Genomic DNA, 20,383 nt, shown 5'->3' with positions numbered 1-20,383 from the left:
AACCCAAAACCTTAAGGCAATGGGTTTATGGGTCTTTATTCTTATATAGTGCTCTACTTTCTCATTTCTGGTCAATGTGGGACTTAGACTCACACTTGAATTCCTAACAATCTCCCCCTCAAGGGTGAGTCCCTTCAACCACATTGGTACACTCCCCCTCCAGCGGAAGCTGCCCAACCACGAGTACTCCTTTTCTGCCCTTTTCAGTACCGCCGTTCTTTTTAACGGGACACGCTTACCTGGAACTCTTTGCCAGGAAGACTTTCGATACAGGGATCTTACTGGTACTGCACTCATCTGAGCCGGCATTAACCATCGGCTCTGATACCACTTGTCAGGTTTTACAGAGGGGGTTTCATTGGGGAGAACAACACCAATGAGATTTGAGCCTAACCACATAAGACACTGACACCACTCTCAACCCAAAACCTTAAGGCAATGGGTTTATGGGTCTTTATTCTTATATAGTGCTCTACTTTCTCATTTCTGGTCAATGTGGGACTTAGACTCACACTTGAATTCCTAACAGGTTCCGCCTGAGCGAGACCCTTCAGCCTGAGCGAGGGACTGGGCGAGGCAGTGTGGTGTTTGGTTGCGTATTTACTCCCTTATGCTTGGAATTATTTGGGTATGACTGCTATGATAAGATGCATGTACTGATGTATGAATATATGCCTAATGGGTTGTTATATATGCATGACATAATTCATAAATGATGAATGATGGGTGTGGTGGGGACATAACATGTGAAATAAATGAGTGGTTTGGAACTAAAGGAACATGGTATTGACATGAGATGAGACCCTAGACTCATGGGATGGTGATGATCAGATGTATGGATTCAAAATGTGATGCGTATGAGGAATAAATCTCGTGGATGGGTATGGAATTGTAACCATGATTTTTGATGTTCTCCTACTGCTGTTTTATGAATGTTGGTCCGTGTCAGCGTGTAATTTCTTGGGGTCTCTAAGTGAGACCTCCGGGGCTATGCTTCAGTGGTCGGGACGTAATTCCATGGCCCCTGTTAGTGGGTGTCCATGGTGGTGCCCCATCTGTATAACTAGGTAAGGATTCAAGGTAAGGTTGCATCCTGACACTCTGAGGAGCCAGTTAGTCTCACTTAGAGCGGACTGACTCTTGTGGTGGGAGTAGCAGGAGGCCTGAAACTCATTAAGGGCTAACCTTGTGGTGGGAGAGATTTGATTCATCGTAACACTTGTAACACATAGCTCAGGATCGAGCAGCTCAGGGTCGAGCAGAGGTATCCACCACAAGTGCAAGCATCCGCTGAATCCGACCAAGTTATACGTATCTGGATGAGTCGAGTCGAGTCGTAGTGTATTGAATGAAGATTCATAACATGTTTGGTTGTTATATGGATATGAGATGATGAAAATATATTTGACTGTATGATGAATATGTTATTGGCTCTAGCTTACCCATTTTGTTGCATGGTTGTGTTGTATGTGGTTGGTCTTCCTTGCGATGATCATCAACTTGGTTGATGGGAGCAGATGGGCAAGGTTCTCGTGATCAACAAGGGAATGGCGATTCCGCTGCTTAGTCATCTGGGCTAGAGTTATTTTATTCATGTTATCTCTAGGGCTACGGCCCCTGTATCGTCTTATGTTTTCCTACTCTACACTCTTTGTTAGTTGCATTCAGCTTTCCTTTGGCATCGTGGTGTGCCCGGCTTTTGTAGGGGTTTGTGTTAAGGACTCAAGGACTACGTTACTATACTTTTATCGCGTGACGTTTCCTTTAATTTCGTCTAATAATTAAATGGGACGTTACACATTACACAAGGAATGTTATTCAAATGTCAAGTTGATCACGTGTGACACTAAAATTTTAGAAATGTTAGGTCGATTGCACGAATGCTACCAAATGGTAAAAAAGAAAACTATAAAAAAATTCATTTGTGTCATCTTTTGGGAAAAGAGACACTAAACTTACAATTTACATTAAATATTAGATAAACAATTAATTTGTACAATAAATATTAATATATTTTTTTTAGTATAATAAGAAAAAAAATTACAACTTTAATACAAAAATTTTAATTTCGTTAGTTTAATTTTGAACTCTATTATTATTAATGGTGTTAACATTACCTTTAGTGATTATCACATGTGGTTATTAAATAGAAAATTAAAGTTAATATGCAATTGACCGTAAAGCAACCTTTCCTTTTTTTTTTTCTTTAAAATTTAAAATTCGGTACACGTCCCTAAAAGATAATTGGAGTTGGAACCATAAAGTTTTGTTTACATAATGGAACTAATAGAGTATTTGACAAAGTTAGGTATAAACCTAGCTTGAAGCACAACCACATATTTCTTAGTGAGCTAGACATGAAGGGATATAAGTTCAAAGGTGAGAGGAGAGTGCAGAAGGTGTTAAGGGGTCCACGAAGGATGTGAGAAAGAATGACCCATATGCCTTGGAAGGTGTTATAGCATGAAATATCTATTGTTGATTAGACCATGTTAATGCCCTTTATCGTCTATGGTTCTAACAAAAGTCTCAATTTTTCCATGTGTATAAGACGATAACCAAGCTATAATCCAAGGAATTGTGTAATTTTGTAGCTAGACTTGTATCCAATTATTATCCTAGAAATTAAACAATGAATGGGGGAAAGAAAAGAAAGTAAACACTACTCTAAAATAGTGTTATAGTATCAATAGAAGAAACTAAAAAACGCTGGAACATAATTGCACTAATGCAGTAATTTCATTTCAGGTTTTAAGAAGAAAGGCTTAAATCACTATGCAAATGGTGATGGGATGTTGTGATTTGATGAATGAATATGCAGAACTGTAAGGAAACATGAATGGAATATGTTACAGGCCTTAACTCTTCCTAAAATAGCATCGAAATACAAAACTCAAAAGTGTTTGATAAAATGTTCCGGTGAAAATCTAGTTTTCACACTGGTATTTGATAAAATGCGTGAATAAATTAAACTATTATTTGTAATGTAGATTATATGTGTGAAAGCAAATCAGACGACAATTGCACCAAAACTCGTTTTTGACGATCAGTATATGATATACATAATTTTGGATTTGATGTAATACTATTAATAATTGACATTATCATGTTTTTAGTAAGTTTATTTTTTTTTTATCTTTTATTGATATGTTTATTATTATCCTTTTAAATAATTAAGGGTTTATTAAATAATTTTAGGAAAGATAATTAAGATTTTGTTTGATAATTTTAGAAAAGATAAATATTTTATCTTTTATTAGATAATTAAGGTTTTTTCTAATAAATTGAAAAATATAAGTAGTTGATTTATATCATGTAGATAAGTGGAAATCTTAGAGATTCAAGAAGTTATCAACATAATCAATTATCAATAGAGTTGGTTACTTCAATTACATATTCAAATACAAATTTCAAGTTCAATCTAGTTCTGAAAGTCTTTAAATAGAAGGCTTTTCAGAGTTAAAAATTAAACACCCCTTTTAGAGGTTTATAGTTTAGGATTTATGGTTTAGGAGAATAGGGAACCAATCCTAAAGGGTGGAGACTCTTTCTGGAGGCTTGAGGCATTCATCATCTTTTTTTCTAGTGTTCAGAATGTATTGGAGTTGCTAAACTTCCTTATTCACAGGGTTTGGACGTAATGGATCTTCAATTTTTATGATTTCTACTATTCAATGTATTTCTTTTCCATTACTCTTGTGTTGTATTTTCAATCGTAGTTACATGAATTGATTGATTGCATATGTGTGGATAACTGGTTAATGGACACGATGTTGAAACCTAGACTACAATAAAACAACTAATTGATTGAGTATCTAGACATAGAGTTTTGATCATTCCTAACATTCAAATTTAATGCCTAATGCAAACTTTTAATAAGAAAATATCTAAGGCATTAGGGTTTTTATTAATAAGTTTAGACTTGTCACTAAAATATTAGGGCTTATTACATGTGATGTGAATGCTAGAATAGGAATTGGAAGTACATTATTTAGTGTTTTTCATATTGATTTGATGTATGAAATATAGCCTAATGAAGTCTTTACCATATAGTAATTAATAAATTTTATTGCTTTCCCAGTTTTAGATTTATTTCTTACACATCAACCACTTTCATTCTTTTAAAGTTCTTAACCTTAATCGGTGAATAAACATAATTTTTCTAAACAACACAAGTCTCACACCTACCATGATACAAAGAAAACATTTTATCATAGTTCACTTACTTTTACCTTTTATATATTTATATATATATATATATATATATATATATATATATATATATATATATATATATATATATATTACTGAAAATAATCTAAGTGTAAATCTAAGTTTCACATTACGTAAAAATAACAAAGTTACACACTATATAAGAAAAAAAAAGAATCCATAAACTTAATGTTTGGAGGTTTTGTGTTAAAAGTAGTGATAAACTTATATATATGAGATATAAGATTGGTTTAATGATAAAATTGGAAAGGAAGGTGTGAGTTCAACTTCTCACACTTCTAAAAAAACTCATATTTCCTGCCAATTTTGTTTTGAATTTTTTTTGTAGGAAATACTTATAAATTTTGTTATGAAAAAAAATTTGCAGAAAATTTCTGCCATTTTTTTTGCAAAATATTTTGTATAAAAACTTTTCGCAACAAATTTTGTAAGAAATATTTGCGAATTTTATAATTTTGTAAGAAATAATTACCCACGAAAAAATTACCTGATAATTAAAATTCTTAATAAAAACAACAGAAAAAGGATTTTTCTTGCAAATTTTTTTAAGAAATTTGCAAGAAAATTATCATGTAATACGAGAATTTTTAATAGTGCCATTAACGCTCAGGACATATGAGTTGGTTTGATAGGGAAAATTGGAAAAATAAGGGGTTCAATTTTCTCGTTAACAAACTAACAACTAACATTAAAATTGTTCTGAGATGATTTCTTTTTCTTTTTTCTTCTATCTTTATTCTTTGTATCTGTATAAAAATAACTCTGTTGTTCCTATTAATATATTTGTTTTTCTTTAATAAAAAAAAAACTAACATTAACCGGTACATAAAAACCTCATGAGAAATCCCATCATCGCATATGTGATATGTAACCCCAAACTCAAATGTGTTCTATACGTACGATATTCATCATTATTCTATTATCTACTTTTGCATTTTGTTAGGTGGAGTGTATATGTTATAATAAATTGTCTCTTTATTCCCTCTTTTTCACAAAAAAAAAAGGATTTAAAATTCAGAGAATTGAATTATCTTCCTCTGTTCATACGCAAATTTAAATACTTATATAGAAATCTCTTCTTATTTTTCACTGATTTCTTGTATGTCTTGAAACATTCCCAAAACTTTTAATTTTTCAAAAAGTAAATAACTCCATCCTTAAAGTTGTATTTATCAATGAAGCACAGAAGATACCTTTTTCCACGGTGTGATATAGACTTAGTTCACAAATGTTTACAATTATTAACATGTCATTATATTTTTTTTCTAGAATAGGATTCTTACCGACAAAAACATATATAGTTATATTGCTCTTCATTTTTAAAATACCTTTTCTTGTTTCTTCTCCTAATTATAACGATTAATGTATAGAATAGTGCAGTTAAGGAAAAAAAATTGGAAAGAACAATGCCTCGAGTCTTCTCTGTAATAATCATTCTATTATTATTTTCTTTTAGTTTATTTTCTCATTATTTAACCTCGAATTCAAAGAACGTACAGAAATTAAAGGGCAGTTTAAAAAACTCATATGAGGCAACTGTTGAACTCTATCATTGACTCAAAGTCGCTACACCAAAGATTCCATTTCTTTTAAAAGAAAAAAATATTTTAACATGCTTTTACCCTCATTTAACACACGTATTCTTATTGTTTCATTAATAAATACAATGTCAAATGAGTAAAGGTGTTTCAATGTGCCGTGTCCTTTTTTAAATCTTTCCTCCTTATTTGACAAACAGTTAATGTTCTTTTCTTTTGTTGGCAACAACAGTTAATGTGTAGAAGAAATCACGAGCAGTTTAGGAAAATCATTGGAAGGGGCAATTGAACCTTATCATTGACCCTAAACCAAGTCTTTCTGAATCATTTATTCCAGAATCTTAGGATCTTATAAGAGCACGCTCATGATTAAATGAAGTTGAAAGAAAAACAGGTGCAGATGGGGTTGTATTTGAAGCAGCGGCTACTTCTTGTGCTCCTCACTGCAGCAGTAGCAGCATCAGCTAAAACCCAACCTATATCAAAGCCAAAGTGTCCAACAAAGTGCGGCAATGTTAGCATTCCCTTTCCCTTTGGCCTCACTAAGCACTGTTCTCTCAACACCTCATTTCTCATCACTTGCAACCAAACCCTTTCACCACCCACTCCATTCTTGAACACTACTTATGAAAACGTGCGGGTGCTGAACATCTCACTCGACGGCCAACTGCATGTTTCATTGCCAGTTGCTAAAAGTTGCGTCGTCGATAACAAGACTGGTGAATCATACAACGAGGTTATTTTCATCATGTTCGACAGACCTTTTCACCTATCATCCAACCAAAACAAGTTAACTGTATTGGGCGCTGACACGGCAGGAGTAGTATATGATCAAGATTCAAGATCCAAAACACGTTACGCTCCCACTTCTTGCGTGTCCTTGAACACCACAATTTACAACAACACACATGATGACTCATGCTCCGGCACTTTTTGTTGCGAGACTCCAATTCAACATAGGCTATCGGAATTCGCCTATATTTCTGCTTCAAATATCTTCGACGATAACTACACCAAGCCATGTGGTTATGCATTTCTGGTTAAGGAGGGAGCTTACGATTTCTCAATCACAGATCTGATCAATTTTAACAGAAGCAACACGTTTCCTGTGGTTGTGGATTGGGCAGTGGGGAACACGTGCATAGATGCTCAGAAGAATGCTTCAAGCTATGCGTGTAAGTCAAAGTACAGTGAATGTCACAATGCAATCGTGGGACCTGGTTACCATTGTAAATGCTCCATTGGTTTTCGAGGAAATCCTTACCTACCACATGGCTGTCAAGGTCTCTATATTCTCCTCCTTTTAACATATTATCATTTTTAACGTCTTTTTATATAACAATCAATTTTATAAAATCACCTTTATTGATTACTTAAAATTTGATTCACAAAATATTAAAACACTATTACATTAAGTGTTATTTGAGGATAAAATTTATATAACAAACTTGTTTTTGTGTTAAAACATCTCTCATATTTCTTGTTCCAATCTACAAATTTTTATTGTACAAATTAATGACAAACTATTCAAAAATTGTGAACATTTTTTTGTTTAAAAGTCGTTAATTATCTTTTAGATGTTGATGAATGCACTGAGGAATCCCACGACTGTTTAAAGGGGAGATCAATATGCATCAACAGTCCAGCAGGGAGCTATAGTTGTTCTTGTCTAAAGGGATATGAAGGAGATGGGAAGATCAATGGAAGCGGATGTGTTAGCAGGAGTAACCGCAAAATAATAATTGCTCTCAGTAAGCATACTTTTCTCTGTCAAAACTTATATTCTCGATTACAGAACCACATTAATAGGGTTTACTATTACAAATATAATATTCCTGGAAGAAATTTCGTTGGTACAATATATAAACTACCTCTTTCTACGGATAGATGGGCTTAAATATCATTTTATATCTCAACTAGTCTTTTTTTCAAATTTTTTTTTAAATTTAGTTATCTAATTTTAAAACTGTGTAGATTTGATCATTCTAATCAAATTTTGTTAAATTTATTTATTTTAAATGTATTTCATGATAGTAGTTGAATTATTTACACAATTTAATATATTTTCGTTTTAATTTAACTAAAAAATTATCATAAAATATGTTCGAAAAATTAAATAAACTTACCAAAACTTGTTAAAAAGACTAAATTCGAAGTTTTAAAGTTGGAGGACTAAATTAAGACCAATTTCAAAAATTCTAATTTTTATTGAAAGTTAAGAGATAAAACATATTTAATCCATTTATATATGTTTTATGTTAATCAAAAGATGGCATCTAAATATATTATCAGTATTTAATTTCAGTATTGTATTCATATCACACAAAGGCGACCATGACTTTTTGTTTCAGGAATTAATTATTCAGCCACCACTACTCTTTATTCTTCTGGTTTCGAATAATTCTCTATATATGTTATTTTCAATTATCTAATAAATCACTAAATAAAAGCATGCTTTCTATCCCTTCATTTGAAAACATATATGACCTCTCCTCGATTTGAATCTTTCCTTCCATTGCACTAAATTTACAATAGCTTTGTCCTTTGTATGTATAGGCCTTCAAGTTGAGTTAGTCCATGCATCATGTCATCTGAACAATATATGGCACTTAATTTTTTTATTAAATGTTTTATCGGCAACTGAGCATACGTATAAACATTAGAGAGAAAATAATTGTTTGCACTTATCGACTTTCAGGTGTGAGTGGAAGTATATTGGCACTGGTGGGGGGAACCTTATACCTGTGTTGTACATTAAAGAAAAGAAAACTCAACAAACTTAAAGAACATTTTTTCCAACTAAACGGTGGCATGTTATTACAGCAACAGATAGGCAGGCACAGTGATTCAAATGAATTGACAAAAATCTTCACTGTGGAAGAACTAAAAGAGGCCACCAACAATTTCAATGAAGAGATGGTCTTAGGCGAAGGTGGGGAGGGAACAGTTTACAAAGGAATATTACCTGATAATAGAACTGTAGCAATAAAAAAGTCGAGAATCAGTAACCCAAACCAAATTGAGCATTTCATCAATGAGGTGATTCTGCTTTGTCAAATCAACCATAGAAATGTGGTGAAACTCTTGGGGTGTTGTTTAGAGACAGAGGTTCCCTTACTTGTTTATGAATTCGTTCCCAATGGAACTGTTTACGACCATCTCCACGATCAAACCAAATCTTTAAGACTTACATGGAAAAGAAGATTACAAATAGCAGTAGAAACTGGTGGGGCCCTGGCTTACTTGCATTCTGCTACCCATGCACCAATCATACATAGAGATGTGAAAACTTCAAACATACTACTTGATCACAATCTCACTGCAAAGGTATCTGATTTCGGAGCTTCAAAGATTATTCCTCTTGATCGAAGTCAGTTAACGACTTTGGTGATGGGGACACTGGGATATCTTGACCCACAATACTTCCACTCAAGCCAGTTAACAGAGAAAAGTGATGTGTATAGTTTTGGAGTTGTCCTAGTCGAACTGTTAACAGGAGAGAAGGCACTCTGTTTTGAAAGGCCAGAGGCTTATAGAAACCTTGCGGTTCACTTCCTTTCTTCGATGAATGAGGGTCGGCTACTTGACATTGTCGATAGCCGCATAATGGATGAGGCAAATGTTGAGCAACTAATGGATGTTGCCAATATTGCAAGCCATTGTTTAAGGTTGAAGGGAGAGGAAAGGCCCACCATGAGAGAAGTGGCAATGGGACTTGAAGAAATAAACATTGTGGAGAAGCACCAATGGGAAAAAGTCAACTTGTCATCAGAGGAGACTGAAAATGTCAACTTGTCATCATCCTCTTTTAGTGTAGATGGTGTCAGCAGAAGAAGCATGCATTCTAGCTCTGATATCTTAAATAGAATTTCCTTGTCCTTGACTAGTGGAAGATGATTAGCTGATATTATTATAATAATTCTCAAGATTGTCGCCATTCAAGACTAGATGCCAATCAATCTTCAGAGTAATGGATGTTATGTATTGTATGATGTTATGTTATCCCACGGATTTTTTTAAATGTGCTATTTTTGATAATAGGAATTGATTTTTTAATATTTATTAACCTATAAGGTTATAATATAATATCTTTAAAAAAATAACAATAAAAGAAGACCAAATTACATACCTATAATCTGTTTTTGGTTAATCAACTTCATAACTTCCTTTGGTACACAAATTTGATTACTTCTTAAATCAGCATGATGTTCATTGTAAGCCTTGAACTTTAGGCAATAGATCCTGCATTGAACAACAAAATTATAACAAATATTTTGAGAGAGGACGATGTATGGCAACATTGTTGAGGAACTTGGTCTTGATTCCTGTGTTTGCAGAATGTTTAGAGACGTGGATTACGAAAGATGAATTTCCCACGTATTTTAACACAACCAACTTGTTAGACTGATCTCCATAGAAAGATCTTAGTTGGTTCCAGCCTTGAGTAATCATTGGAGTGTGAATATCCATGTTGTAAGTAACATGGTGAACATTACTTTGGTAATCCACAACGATCCATTTAGCACCAAGGTCCTTCCAATAGCGTATGATGAAGACTCGATCGACGTGTCCACAGTCCTTAAAAGATTACTAAGTTAAGAATAAATAAATAAATAAATAAATTTAAATAACAAAGATAAATGTTATTGAATAAAAAAATATACCTGGTCTTTCAAAAACATAGAAATGAATCCGCCAACCAGGTCTGAAGAAAGTATGGATTGTGGTGTGGGCATGGGTTCCATTGAAGCAGAATAGGTTGGTGATGAAGTAAAATTGTAAGAGAAGAAAATGGTTCACAGTAGAGAAATCAAATGTCTGACTTTGAATTGGTAAACACAGGGAATATATATATATAAGCAATAGGAGAAGTCATAGCTGTTGGAAGTATCCGTACAAACTGAAGAGTCTTAAGTGGTAAAAGTAGAGGTTAATAAATACGAATTCAAAAATTATATGTGAAATAAAAAAAAAAATATTATGAAACGTCGTAAAAGTATAAGTACAATTTTTTAATGTAATTTTGTAACGTTTATTTTTTTGAGGATGGTGTATATTTAATATTGGAATATAATAAACTTTAATAATTATAACGTGTGGTAGGTGATGGATCAGTTTATTCATCATTATCTCGAGCAGTGCGAAATTTAATGCGTTTGAATACTGATTGACAGGTTGATTTGGAGATTTATAAAAGCAATATTTGAAGCGGTAAAGGGTGATTTGAAAAATGTGCAAATGAAAACGAATATTGGGTTAAAATTTGTAGATTTGGTGATAGAATGAATTATTAAAAAAAACCAATAACGAAAAAAAAAAATGAAAGAGTTTAAGAAAGAAAAATAAAGAAGATGAAGGGTTTGTACATTTACACTATATTTTGCCAAAATATAGTGTAAGTTGGTAACAATAAAGAGATATGTTGATTAAATGCTTTATTAAAAAAAAAAACCATGAACGAAAAAAAATGAAAAAGAGATTTGAAGGTAGAAAAGTAAAGAAGATGAACGGTCTCAAAAGTGAAAAAATACAAATAAGCAACAGTTAGATATACATAAACAGAAGAAAAAAAGTTAGATCAAAAGTTTATTCAAACCTGATGTTAAATCTGCGGCAGTGAACCATATTAGAAATGTAGCAAACCTAGAAAATACAATGATGCAATAAAATTGTTAGATATGACAAAATAAAAGAATAACGAGTTGTTCACTGGAGAAAAGTAGAAATAACCACGAAATCTGGGTAATAAAACCATATGTCGCAGTGAGCCATATTAGTCCTGTACAAAGAAACGCATGAAGGTAATCCACAAAGATAGATGAAAACGACTTCTGGGTTTAAAAGTCTAAAATAACGATTGAAAAAGATAGATCTCATAAAAAAGAAGAAGAAATGAGTGTTTCGGTTCAGAAAACTCTAAATAAAATCGAATTCTCCGTTTAAACCTGTAAAAAAAGTGATGAAGAAGTTAGATCTGACAAAATATAAGCAAAAAATGAGTTGTTCGCTTAACAAAACTGAAAACAAAAAATACTTCTCCGTTTAAACCTGTAAAAAAAGTGATGAAGAAGTTAGATCTGACAAAATATAAGCAGAAAATGAGTTGTTCACTTAAGAAAACTCAAAACAAAAAATATTTCTCCGTTTAAACCTGTAAAAAAAGGGATGAAGAAGTTACATCTGACAAAATATAAGCCGAAAATGAGTTGTTGGCTTAAGAAAACTCAAAACAAAATATATTTCTCCGTTTAAACCTGTAAAAAAAGTGATGAAGAAGTTAGATCTGACAAAATATAAGCAGAAAATGAGTTGTTGGCTTAAGAAAACTCAAAACAAAAAATATTTCTCCGTTTAAACCTGTAAAAAAAGTGATGAAGAAGTTAGATCTGACAAAATATAAGCAGAAAATGAGTTATTGGCTTAAGAAAACTCAAAACAAAAAATATTTCTCCGTTTAAACCTGTAAAAAAAGGGATGAAGAAGTTACATCTGACAAAATATAAGTAGAAAATGAGTTGTTGGCTTAACAAAACTGAAAACAAAAAATACTTCTCCGTTTAAACCTGTAAAAAAAGGGATGAAAAAGTTAGATATCACAAAATATAAGAAGAGGATGAGTTGTTCGGTTGAGATAACTGAAAATAAAATCGACTTCGAGGAAGATGAAGAGTTGTTGAATGTGGTGAGAAAAACAGAGAAAAGAGGAAGGTTGAGAAGAAGATGAAGAGTGTGGACTGCGAAAGAGAGGAGAAGAAAAGAGAGACAGAGAGAGAAAGAGAGAGAGAAACTTTTTTAAGGTGATAATAATTGCATTTTGAAATTTTTTTAAAACGCTAAAAATTGTGGTTGAGTGACAGTTAGCCATTTTTCCTTTTGTAGAATGAAAATTTTGAAATGAAGTGGGTCAGATATATTAATTTATAGAGAAAGTTGCCGTTTGTTAGTTTAGAATTGTATATAGTATTAGATTTTATAATTAAATGTTATGTACCATTTATAGACTTTTTAGTTAATTTATCCAGGATTCTCTGCGGACTTGATGAATGGTTTGTCAAATTATATTGGTTTTAAAGTTAATATTCAAGTAGAAACTGTGGTTGGAATGAAATGTAGCGTGGAATATGAAATTTTTTTTCTAAAAGTTATCACTATAATATTTGAATAAATTATTGGCTAGAAATTTTGTAGGAAGAGTGGATGAGGGTTTTCTTCTCAATTTATATTGGTTTTACTTAACGTGAAATTGTGTCAGGATCTTGAAGATAGGGTTTGTCAAAGTTGTTTGATAGTTTACTTACCTCTTTAGATTGTCAGAGGGTTGTTAATGAGAATCTAAGTTGTCTCCCTTTCTATACGTCTGTTTGTTAGTAGTGGATTTTGATTTTAACTAGTACTGCGGATCAGTGGCAAAAAGTAAATCGATTGCATGAGGGATGCTATTCAAGTCACTCAAGCCAATTTTAACAGGACACTAACAAGTCATGTTTCTGAAATATCCAGAAGGTGTGAAGGTAAAGTAGCTTTCGAACCTTTCCTTTTTTTTCCAAGATACAAAAGCTCTAGTTGTTTCCTTTTATTTCATTGTTACTTGTCACTGGTCTCCTATAATGTATGGGGTATCTTTGCTTAGCAGAGCTGAATTGGCTGTAAGAAACTACACCTATGAAGGGCTTCAGTCTGTTAAACAGTTTTTGTTGATAACAAGCCATCTTGTTTCAGCTTAGGACTAGCCTATTTCTTGAGCCACAAGAATAAGATAGGACACCGGTCTTTACATAGTGGGGTGGGGTGGACATGAATTTGTGCTTAGAAAATTAGTAGTATGGTATACATTATCGTTACACACACAAATAGGGAGCTTTGAGAGTCACAGTACTTGATCCTGAAGTTCTTTTAAAATGTCCAAGTCTGCTTTCAATTATTATTATCTTTTGCATAGTTGGAATGTTACTCATCATGATGGAGTGCTTTTTACAATAATATCATTCACATGTTTTTTCTTTATTTTCTTCTTTCGTGATTCGTCTGTTTTACATGATTTTTACAAGACAAATTTTCTTTGTGCTTTGTCAATAGATGATTTCAAATAAGGTACTTGGTACTTTTAAAGAATGATGTGGAAGGATTGTGAATTATTCAGATGCACTATTGTATGAGGCATGATTAGCACAAGCATAACAACCATATCCTCCTTTATTAGTTTTGTTTTCTTCTGTAATGAGTTAAAGGTTTGGTGACTGTGATCTTACGTCAAAGACTTCAAAGATGTTCACGATCCTCGCTCGGTGTAACAATAAAACATAAAACAAAGACATGTTCTTGGATATATACAACGAATCAATCCCCGATGCATCATGGATCACATAAAACAAAAAATAATACAAAGGAATAGAACAAAGCACAACACATATGGCCACCCCATCATTCATGATCAATGAGGTTAAGGTTTTTCAATCACGTGGATCAGAATGAATTAAAGTAATTGTGTAGAGATTAAATAAATACTTTTTATATGAAGAAACTAAAGATATCATTCAACGAGTAATTAAATCACAAAGATGAATTTAAACATCCAAATGATTATGTATACATGAGGAAGGTGTTCCAAGCCAAGATCAACTTAGGCCCACTTGGACAGTTCCATATCTGCCTAAAGTATGGGAGATCCGCTTGTAAACTATGTCTACCATGAAGCATATAATTCAGGGGTTCTTCCTGCATCTTCAATTTTTCTCTCTTCTGCAAGTTTTTTCAAAATCTCCTAAATAACTCAACTTTTTCATTAGGGTAAAAAAATCATTTTTCTCTCTTCTGCAAGTTTTTTCAAAACCTCCTAAATAACTAAACTTGTTCATTAGGGTAAAAAAAAAAATTCTCTCTGTATATTTACTCACCAACCAACACTCACTCTCTCACACCTTCCTCATGTTTAGAGAAGAAAACATATCTAAAAAAGTATTAAATTTTGAAATCCAGTACAGGAGTTTGAAATTCAATAAAGGAAATTACAAGATTTGGAAATCAGATTAAAAAAATTATCAAATTTCTAACTTCGGTTAAAAGAATTATATGATTTTGAAATCTGACTTAAATGGTTATGGGATTTAAAATATATATATATATATATATATATATATATATATATATTCAGTAATTATATTAATCGAATTTTAAAATTCGGTAATTTTCTTAACTAAATTCTGAAATTCGGAAATTTCCTAACATGTTTTCTTTCCTAAATCGTGAAGAAAGTGGGAGGGATAAGTTTTTGATGAGTGGGTAATTATAAGGAAAGAGAAATTATTTTTTACTTAGTTAATAAGTTAAGGGTCATTTAAGGGATTTCGAAAAAAGTTTGGAGGTGGAGGAAGAAAAGTTGTAAATGCAGGAAGAAAGTACTCTATTGAGAAGGATGATCCACTTCTAAAGGCAATATGACCCATATCTTAAAAAAACTTGAATAAACCTTGTGGCTATAACTATTTTGTTGAACAAATGAGCATTTCTTCCTGCACCCCCTAATTTTCATAATTTTGTTTTTACCTTTCCATGTCGTCTGCACTTCACCCATCTCCCTGCACCAATCTTCTCCTTTATTCTCCACCCCCTTTCTCTTTTGATTTCTTTCTCTCGCGCGAGAGTACCTCCACGCCAAGAACCACCGTTGTGTGCCTTCCAGAGCGTTCGCCGACGTAGTGGGTGCGACGACTACACTACGACTTCAAACTTGCAACCACCTACTTTCTCCAATCTTACAACTACACTGTGACTTCAAACTTGGAACCCTCTTTCAATTTATCTATCTATCAAACCTCATTCTCGATTTTGGAGTCCAGGCGAGACACTCCACACCCCACTCATCTTCGGAAGAATGCACCTCAACCCAGACTCGTAATCCACAATTGAGTTAACACAAAGTGTTTAAGATAACTTTTGGGGTTGTTGTATTGATGAAACTATTTACTTAATATTTTTATTTCAATTAATTTTTAATAAAACTCTCCGTTTTAAAAATACCTTTCATATAAAAATATTTTTATTTGTTAATTATATTTAACAAATCAAGATTGAAATATTATAAATTTTTAATATTTTTTCATATTTTGTTTCATGTATAAAGTATATCAACAAAATAAAACAACTGACTCCTTTGTATAACGTATTTTGTATATCTCTAAAATTTATTTTCAAAATCTTTGAAAATCTTTGATCAATTTCTACGAATTTCTACTAGTTATATACTACTAGATAATTTATATAGCCTTAGCTTAACCCAAACAATAACATTTTGTTTTAATGACACTTAATCACATAATTGACATAAAATTGAAATTGATAGATTTCGGTTAACGCTTAATATTAGGGAGTAAAAAGAATGACATATTAAAGTTCATGGAATAAGATGTATAAAAAAATATGAGGGAGTATATAAACCAGTTAGCTGAATGTTGATAGATTATATTTGACCCGTCATGTCAAATTCATAGTCCGGGAAAGACTAAATACAACTTCCTTCATAAAGATAAAAATAACACTGTAACTTTTAGGACTTTCAGAATTTAATTTTTATTTATATTTTTTTTACGTGACTTAGTATCGAAGATTGATTTATTTAAAAGAAAAAATAATGATATATCGATTAATATTTCATATTAAATCACATGAGGAATACAAATTGGGAATCAGACTATGCGAGTCAAAATGTGATTAACTTTTCATGTGAGACCCACACAGCATTAAAAGAATATTAGTTCTGGCAGCAGCTCACCCCATGTAAAATGAATGTAACCTATAGATGCTGTGTCAAAGTACTTGTTTCATATGATGCGAGTGTTGAACTTTATCATTGACTCCAAGTCTTCCTAAACCAAACGTTCCATTTCTTTTAAAGGAAGAAAAGTTATTTTAATACACTTTTACATTCGTTTAACACATGTATTATTGCTCTTCTATCAATAAATACACTGTCAATTCAGTATAGAGGTTTCAATCTGCGGTGTTCTTTTTTAAATCTTTCCTCGTTATTTGCCAAACAGTTAATGTTGTTTTCTTTTATTGGCAATAATAACAGTTAATGTGTAGCAGAAATTGTGTGCAGTTTAGCAAAATCATTGGAAGGGGCAATTTAATGCAGATGGGCTTCTATTTAAACCAGATGCTACTTCTGGTGCTCCTGAGTGCAGCAGCAGCTAAAACCCAACCTATTTCAAAGCCAAACTGCCCAACAAAGTGCGGCGATGTTAGCATTCCCTTTCCCTTTGGCCTCACTGAGCACTGTTCTCTCAACACCTCATTTCTCATCACTTGCAACCAAACCCTTTCACCACCCATTCCATTCTTGAACAGTACTCAACAAAGTCTTTCATCACCCTTTAACTTCTTGAATGCTACTTATGAAAAGCTGCGGGTGCTGAACATCTCACTCGACGGCCAACTGAACGTTTCATTGCCGGTTGCTACAAGTTGCGTCAATAACAAGACTGGTGAATCAGACAACCAATTTTTTATCATCACGTTCGACACACCTTTTCACCTATCATCCAAGCAAAACAAGTTAACTGTATTGGGCGCTGACACGGCAGGACTTGTATCTGGTCAAGATTCAACATCCAAAACACCATACGCTCCCACTTCTTGCGTGTCCATCAACACCACAAACCCAATTTACAACTACACACATGACGACTGCTCCGGCAGTTTTTGTTGCGAGACTCCAATTCAACATAGGCTATCGGAATTCGGCTATATTTCTGCTTCAAATATCTTCAACAAAAACTACACCAAGCCATATCAGTCCTACCCATGTGGTTATACATTTCTGGTTAAGGAGGGAGCCTACAATTTCTCCATGACAGACCTCATCAATTTTAACAGAACCAAAACGTTTCCTGTGGTTGTCGATTGGGCAGTGGGGAACACGTGCCGAGCTGCTCAAAAGAATACTTCAAGCTATGCGTGTAAGTCAAAGTACAGTGAATGTCACAATGCAAAGGTGGGACCTGGTTACCATTGTAAATGCTCCTCTGGTTTTCGAGGAAATCCTTACCTACCTCATGGTTGTCAAGGTCTGTATATTCTCCTCCTTTTAACATTACTCATTTTTAATGTCTTTTATAACAATTTTATAAAATTTACTTTAGATGTTGATGAATGCACTGAGGAATCCCACGACTGTCTAAAGGGGAGATCAAAATGCTGCAACAGTCCAGAAGGGAGCTACACTTGTTTATGTCCAAAGGGATACGAAGGAGATGGGAAGATTAATGGAAGCGGATGTGTTAGAAGGAGTAACCGCAAAATCACAATTGCTTTCAGTAAGTATATACTTTTTGTCTGTCCAAATATTTTATTCTGCATAACAGAACAGCATTAACAGGGTTGACTATAGCAATATAATATTCCTGAAAGAAATTTCTTTGGTATAGAAAACGATATCAAATAAACTACATCATTCTATATACATATGTTTTATGTTACTTACTAGATGACATCTAAACAGATTAACACTATTTAATTTCATATCACACAAAGTTCACCATGACCTTTTGTTTCAGGAACTGTTAAACCACCACTTTCTTTATTCTTCTGGGCTACGAATAATTCTCTGGATCTTTTGTTTTCAATTATCTAATAAATTACTAAATAAAAGCATAGTCTCTTTCCCTTCATTTCAAAACATATATGACCTTGTCTCAATTTGAATCTTTCCATTGCACTAAATTACAAAAACAAGTCGCAACAACTTCCAAATGCGGAGTTCAGTTAGTAAACGACAACTAAACATTGCTTTAGTAATAACTATGTCAGATTTCATTCTTGTATTTATATATATGCCTTCAAGTTGAGCTTGTCCATGCATCATGTATGAAATATTTAAACAATAAGACACTTAATTTTTTAAATGTTTTATCAGCAACTGAGCATACGTTTAAACATCAGAGAGAAAGTAATTGTTTACACTTATCGATGTTCAGGTGTGAGTGGAAGTATATTGGCACTGCTGGGGGGAACCTTATACGTGTACTGCACATTAAAGAAAAGAAAACTCAACAGACTTAAAGAACATTTTTTCCAACTAAACGGTGGCCAGTTATTACAGCAACAGATAGGCAGGTATAGTGGATCAAATGAATTGACAAAAATCTTTACTGTGGAAGAACTAAAAGATGCCACCAACAATTTCAGTGAAGAGATGGTCTTAGGCGCAGGTGGGGAGGGAACAGTTTACAAAGGAATATTACCTGACAATAGAACTGTAGCAATTAAAAAGTCGAGAATTAGTAACCCAAACCAAATTGAGCATTTCATCAATGAGGTGATTCTGCTTTGTCAAATCAACCATAGAAATGTGGTGAAACTCTTGGGGTGTTGTTTAGAGACAGAGGTTCCCTTACTTGTTTATGAATTCGTTCCCCATGGAACTGTTTACGACCATCTCCACGATCAAACCAAATCTTTAAGACTTACATGGAAAAGAAGATTACAAATAGCAGTTGAAACTTCTGGGGCCCTGGCATACTTGCATTCTGCTACCCATGCACCAATCGTACATAGAGATGTGAAAACTTCAAACATACTACTTGATCACAATCTCACTGCAAAGGTTTCTGATTTTGGAGCTTCAAGGATTATTCCTCTTGACAGAAGTGAGTTAACCACTTTGGTGATGGGAACACTGGGGTATCTTGACCCACAATACTTCCACTCAAGCCAGTTAACAGAGAAAAGTGATGTTTATAGTTTTGGAGTTGTCCTAGTCGAACTAATAACAGGAGAGAAGGCACTCTCTTTTGATAGGGCAGAGGCTCATAGAAACCTAGGGGTTCACTTCCTTTCTTCAATGAATGAGGGTCGGTTACTTGACATTGTGGATGGCCGCATAATAGATGAGGCGAATGTTGAGCAACTAATGGTTGTTGCAAACATAGCAAGCCATTGTTTAAGGATGAAGGGGGAGGAGAGGCCTACCATGAGAGAAGTGGCAATGGAACTTGAAGGAATAAACACTGTGGAGAAGCACCAATGGGAAAAAGTCAACTTGTCATCAGAGGAGACTGAAACTCTTCTCAAAGCACCACCGTCATCTTCTTTTAGTGTAGATGGTGTTAACAGAAGAACCATGCTTGCTGGCTCTGATATTTTAAACCGAATTTCCTTCTCCTTAACTAGTGGAAGATGATTAGCTGATATTATTATAATAATTCACAAGACTTTTGTTATTCAAGACTAAAGGTCAATCAATATTCAGAGTAATGGATGTTATTGTATGTTGTATTCTCTTTTTCATTGCACAATGTGTCATTACTAGTCCTTCTACCCATGCAACGCATGGTTTTTTTTATATGTAATAATTGTGTTAATAGCAATGGGTTTTTGGATATTTATTAATCTATATGATGATAATGTAATGTTTTAAAAACATGTTGAAGTGTATCAATAGAATAGATCAATTTAGAATGTAATTAAAGTTGTATGTCAAATTAATATTTGATTTCATTAAATATTGTCGTCAAGCACCAACAACAAAAATATGACTAATACACTACTTTGTTAATATAAGAATAAATTACATACCTAGAATGTATCCTTTGGTATTGAAGTTCATAAATTCC

The 20,383-nt window shown here is 33.2% G+C and overlaps 2 protein-coding genes across 3 annotated transcripts; both read left to right on the top strand.

The window, feature by feature from the left end:
• The first annotated feature begins 5,959 nt into the window (after nucleotides 1–5,959).
• LOC114162571 (wall-associated receptor kinase 2-like) lies at nucleotides 5,960–9,787 on the top strand. Its single transcript, XM_028046501.2, has 3 exons — nucleotides 5,960–7,054; nucleotides 7,349–7,522; nucleotides 8,470–9,787. Exons 1-3 carry the CDS (start codon nucleotides 6,145–6,147, stop codon nucleotides 9,666–9,668), a joined length of 2,283 nt encoding a protein of 760 aa, XP_027902302.1. The 5' UTR covers nucleotides 5,960–6,144; the 3' UTR covers nucleotides 9,669–9,787.
• Nucleotides 9,788–16,731: 6,944 nt separating this feature from the next.
• On the top strand, nucleotides 16,732–20,057 carry LOC114162985 (wall-associated receptor kinase 3-like). 2 transcript variants are annotated; one of them, XM_085666361.1, is made up of 4 exons: nucleotides 16,732–17,836; nucleotides 17,912–18,085; nucleotides 18,746–18,884; nucleotides 18,957–20,057. In XM_085666361.1, the coding sequence occupies exons 1-4, from the start codon at nucleotides 16,846–16,848 to the stop codon at nucleotides 19,948–19,950; spliced, it is 2,298 nt and encodes a 765-aa protein (XP_085522487.1). In that variant the 5' UTR covers nucleotides 16,732–16,845; the 3' UTR covers nucleotides 19,951–20,057. The 2 variants fall into 2 exon arrangements, with proteins under 2 accessions (XP_085522487.1, XP_027902819.1); XM_028047018.2 differs by having other exon boundaries at nucleotides 16,733–17,836; nucleotides 18,746–20,057.
• Nucleotides 20,058–20,383: the final 326 nt, after the last annotated feature.

The sequence above is a fragment of the Vigna unguiculata genome, chromosome 9 (genome assembly GCF_037176805.1).
Source record: "Vigna unguiculata cultivar grain cowpea cultivar isolate G323 ecotype 2 chromosome 9, ASM3717680v1, whole genome shotgun sequence".
NCBI classification, from domain to species: Eukaryota; Viridiplantae; Streptophyta; class Magnoliopsida; order Fabales; family Fabaceae; genus Vigna; species Vigna unguiculata.
This window is presented reverse-complemented; position numbering and strand designations above follow the sequence as displayed.

What these genes read in the sequence shown, in the direction of transcription:
- LOC114162571 (XM_028046501.2), top strand. Translation starts at nt 6,145, where the DNA reads ATGAAGTTGAAAGAAAAACAGGTGCAGATGGGGTTGTATTTGAAGCAG. An exon ending in CCTACCACATGGCTGTCAAG is followed by an intron (nt 7,055 to 7,348) that starts GTCTCTATATTC and finishes ATTATCTTTTAG; the next exon opens with ATGTTGATGAATGCACTGAG. An exon ending in CAAAATAATAATTGCTCTCA is followed by an intron (nt 7,523 to 8,469) that starts GTAAGCATACTT and finishes ATCGACTTTCAG; the next exon opens with GTGTGAGTGGAAGTATATTG.
- LOC114162985 (XM_028047018.2), top strand. Translation starts at nt 16,846, where the DNA reads ATGTGTAGCAGAAATTGTGTGCAGTTTAGCAAAATCATTGGAAGGGGC. An exon ending in CCTACCTCATGGTTGTCAAG is followed by an intron (nt 17,837 to 17,911) that starts GTCTGTATATTC and finishes AATTTACTTTAG; the next exon opens with ATGTTGATGAATGCACTGAG. An exon ending in CAAAATCACAATTGCTTTCA is followed by an intron (nt 18,086 to 18,745) that starts GTAAGTATATAC and finishes ATCGATGTTCAG; the next exon opens with GTGTGAGTGGAAGTATATTG.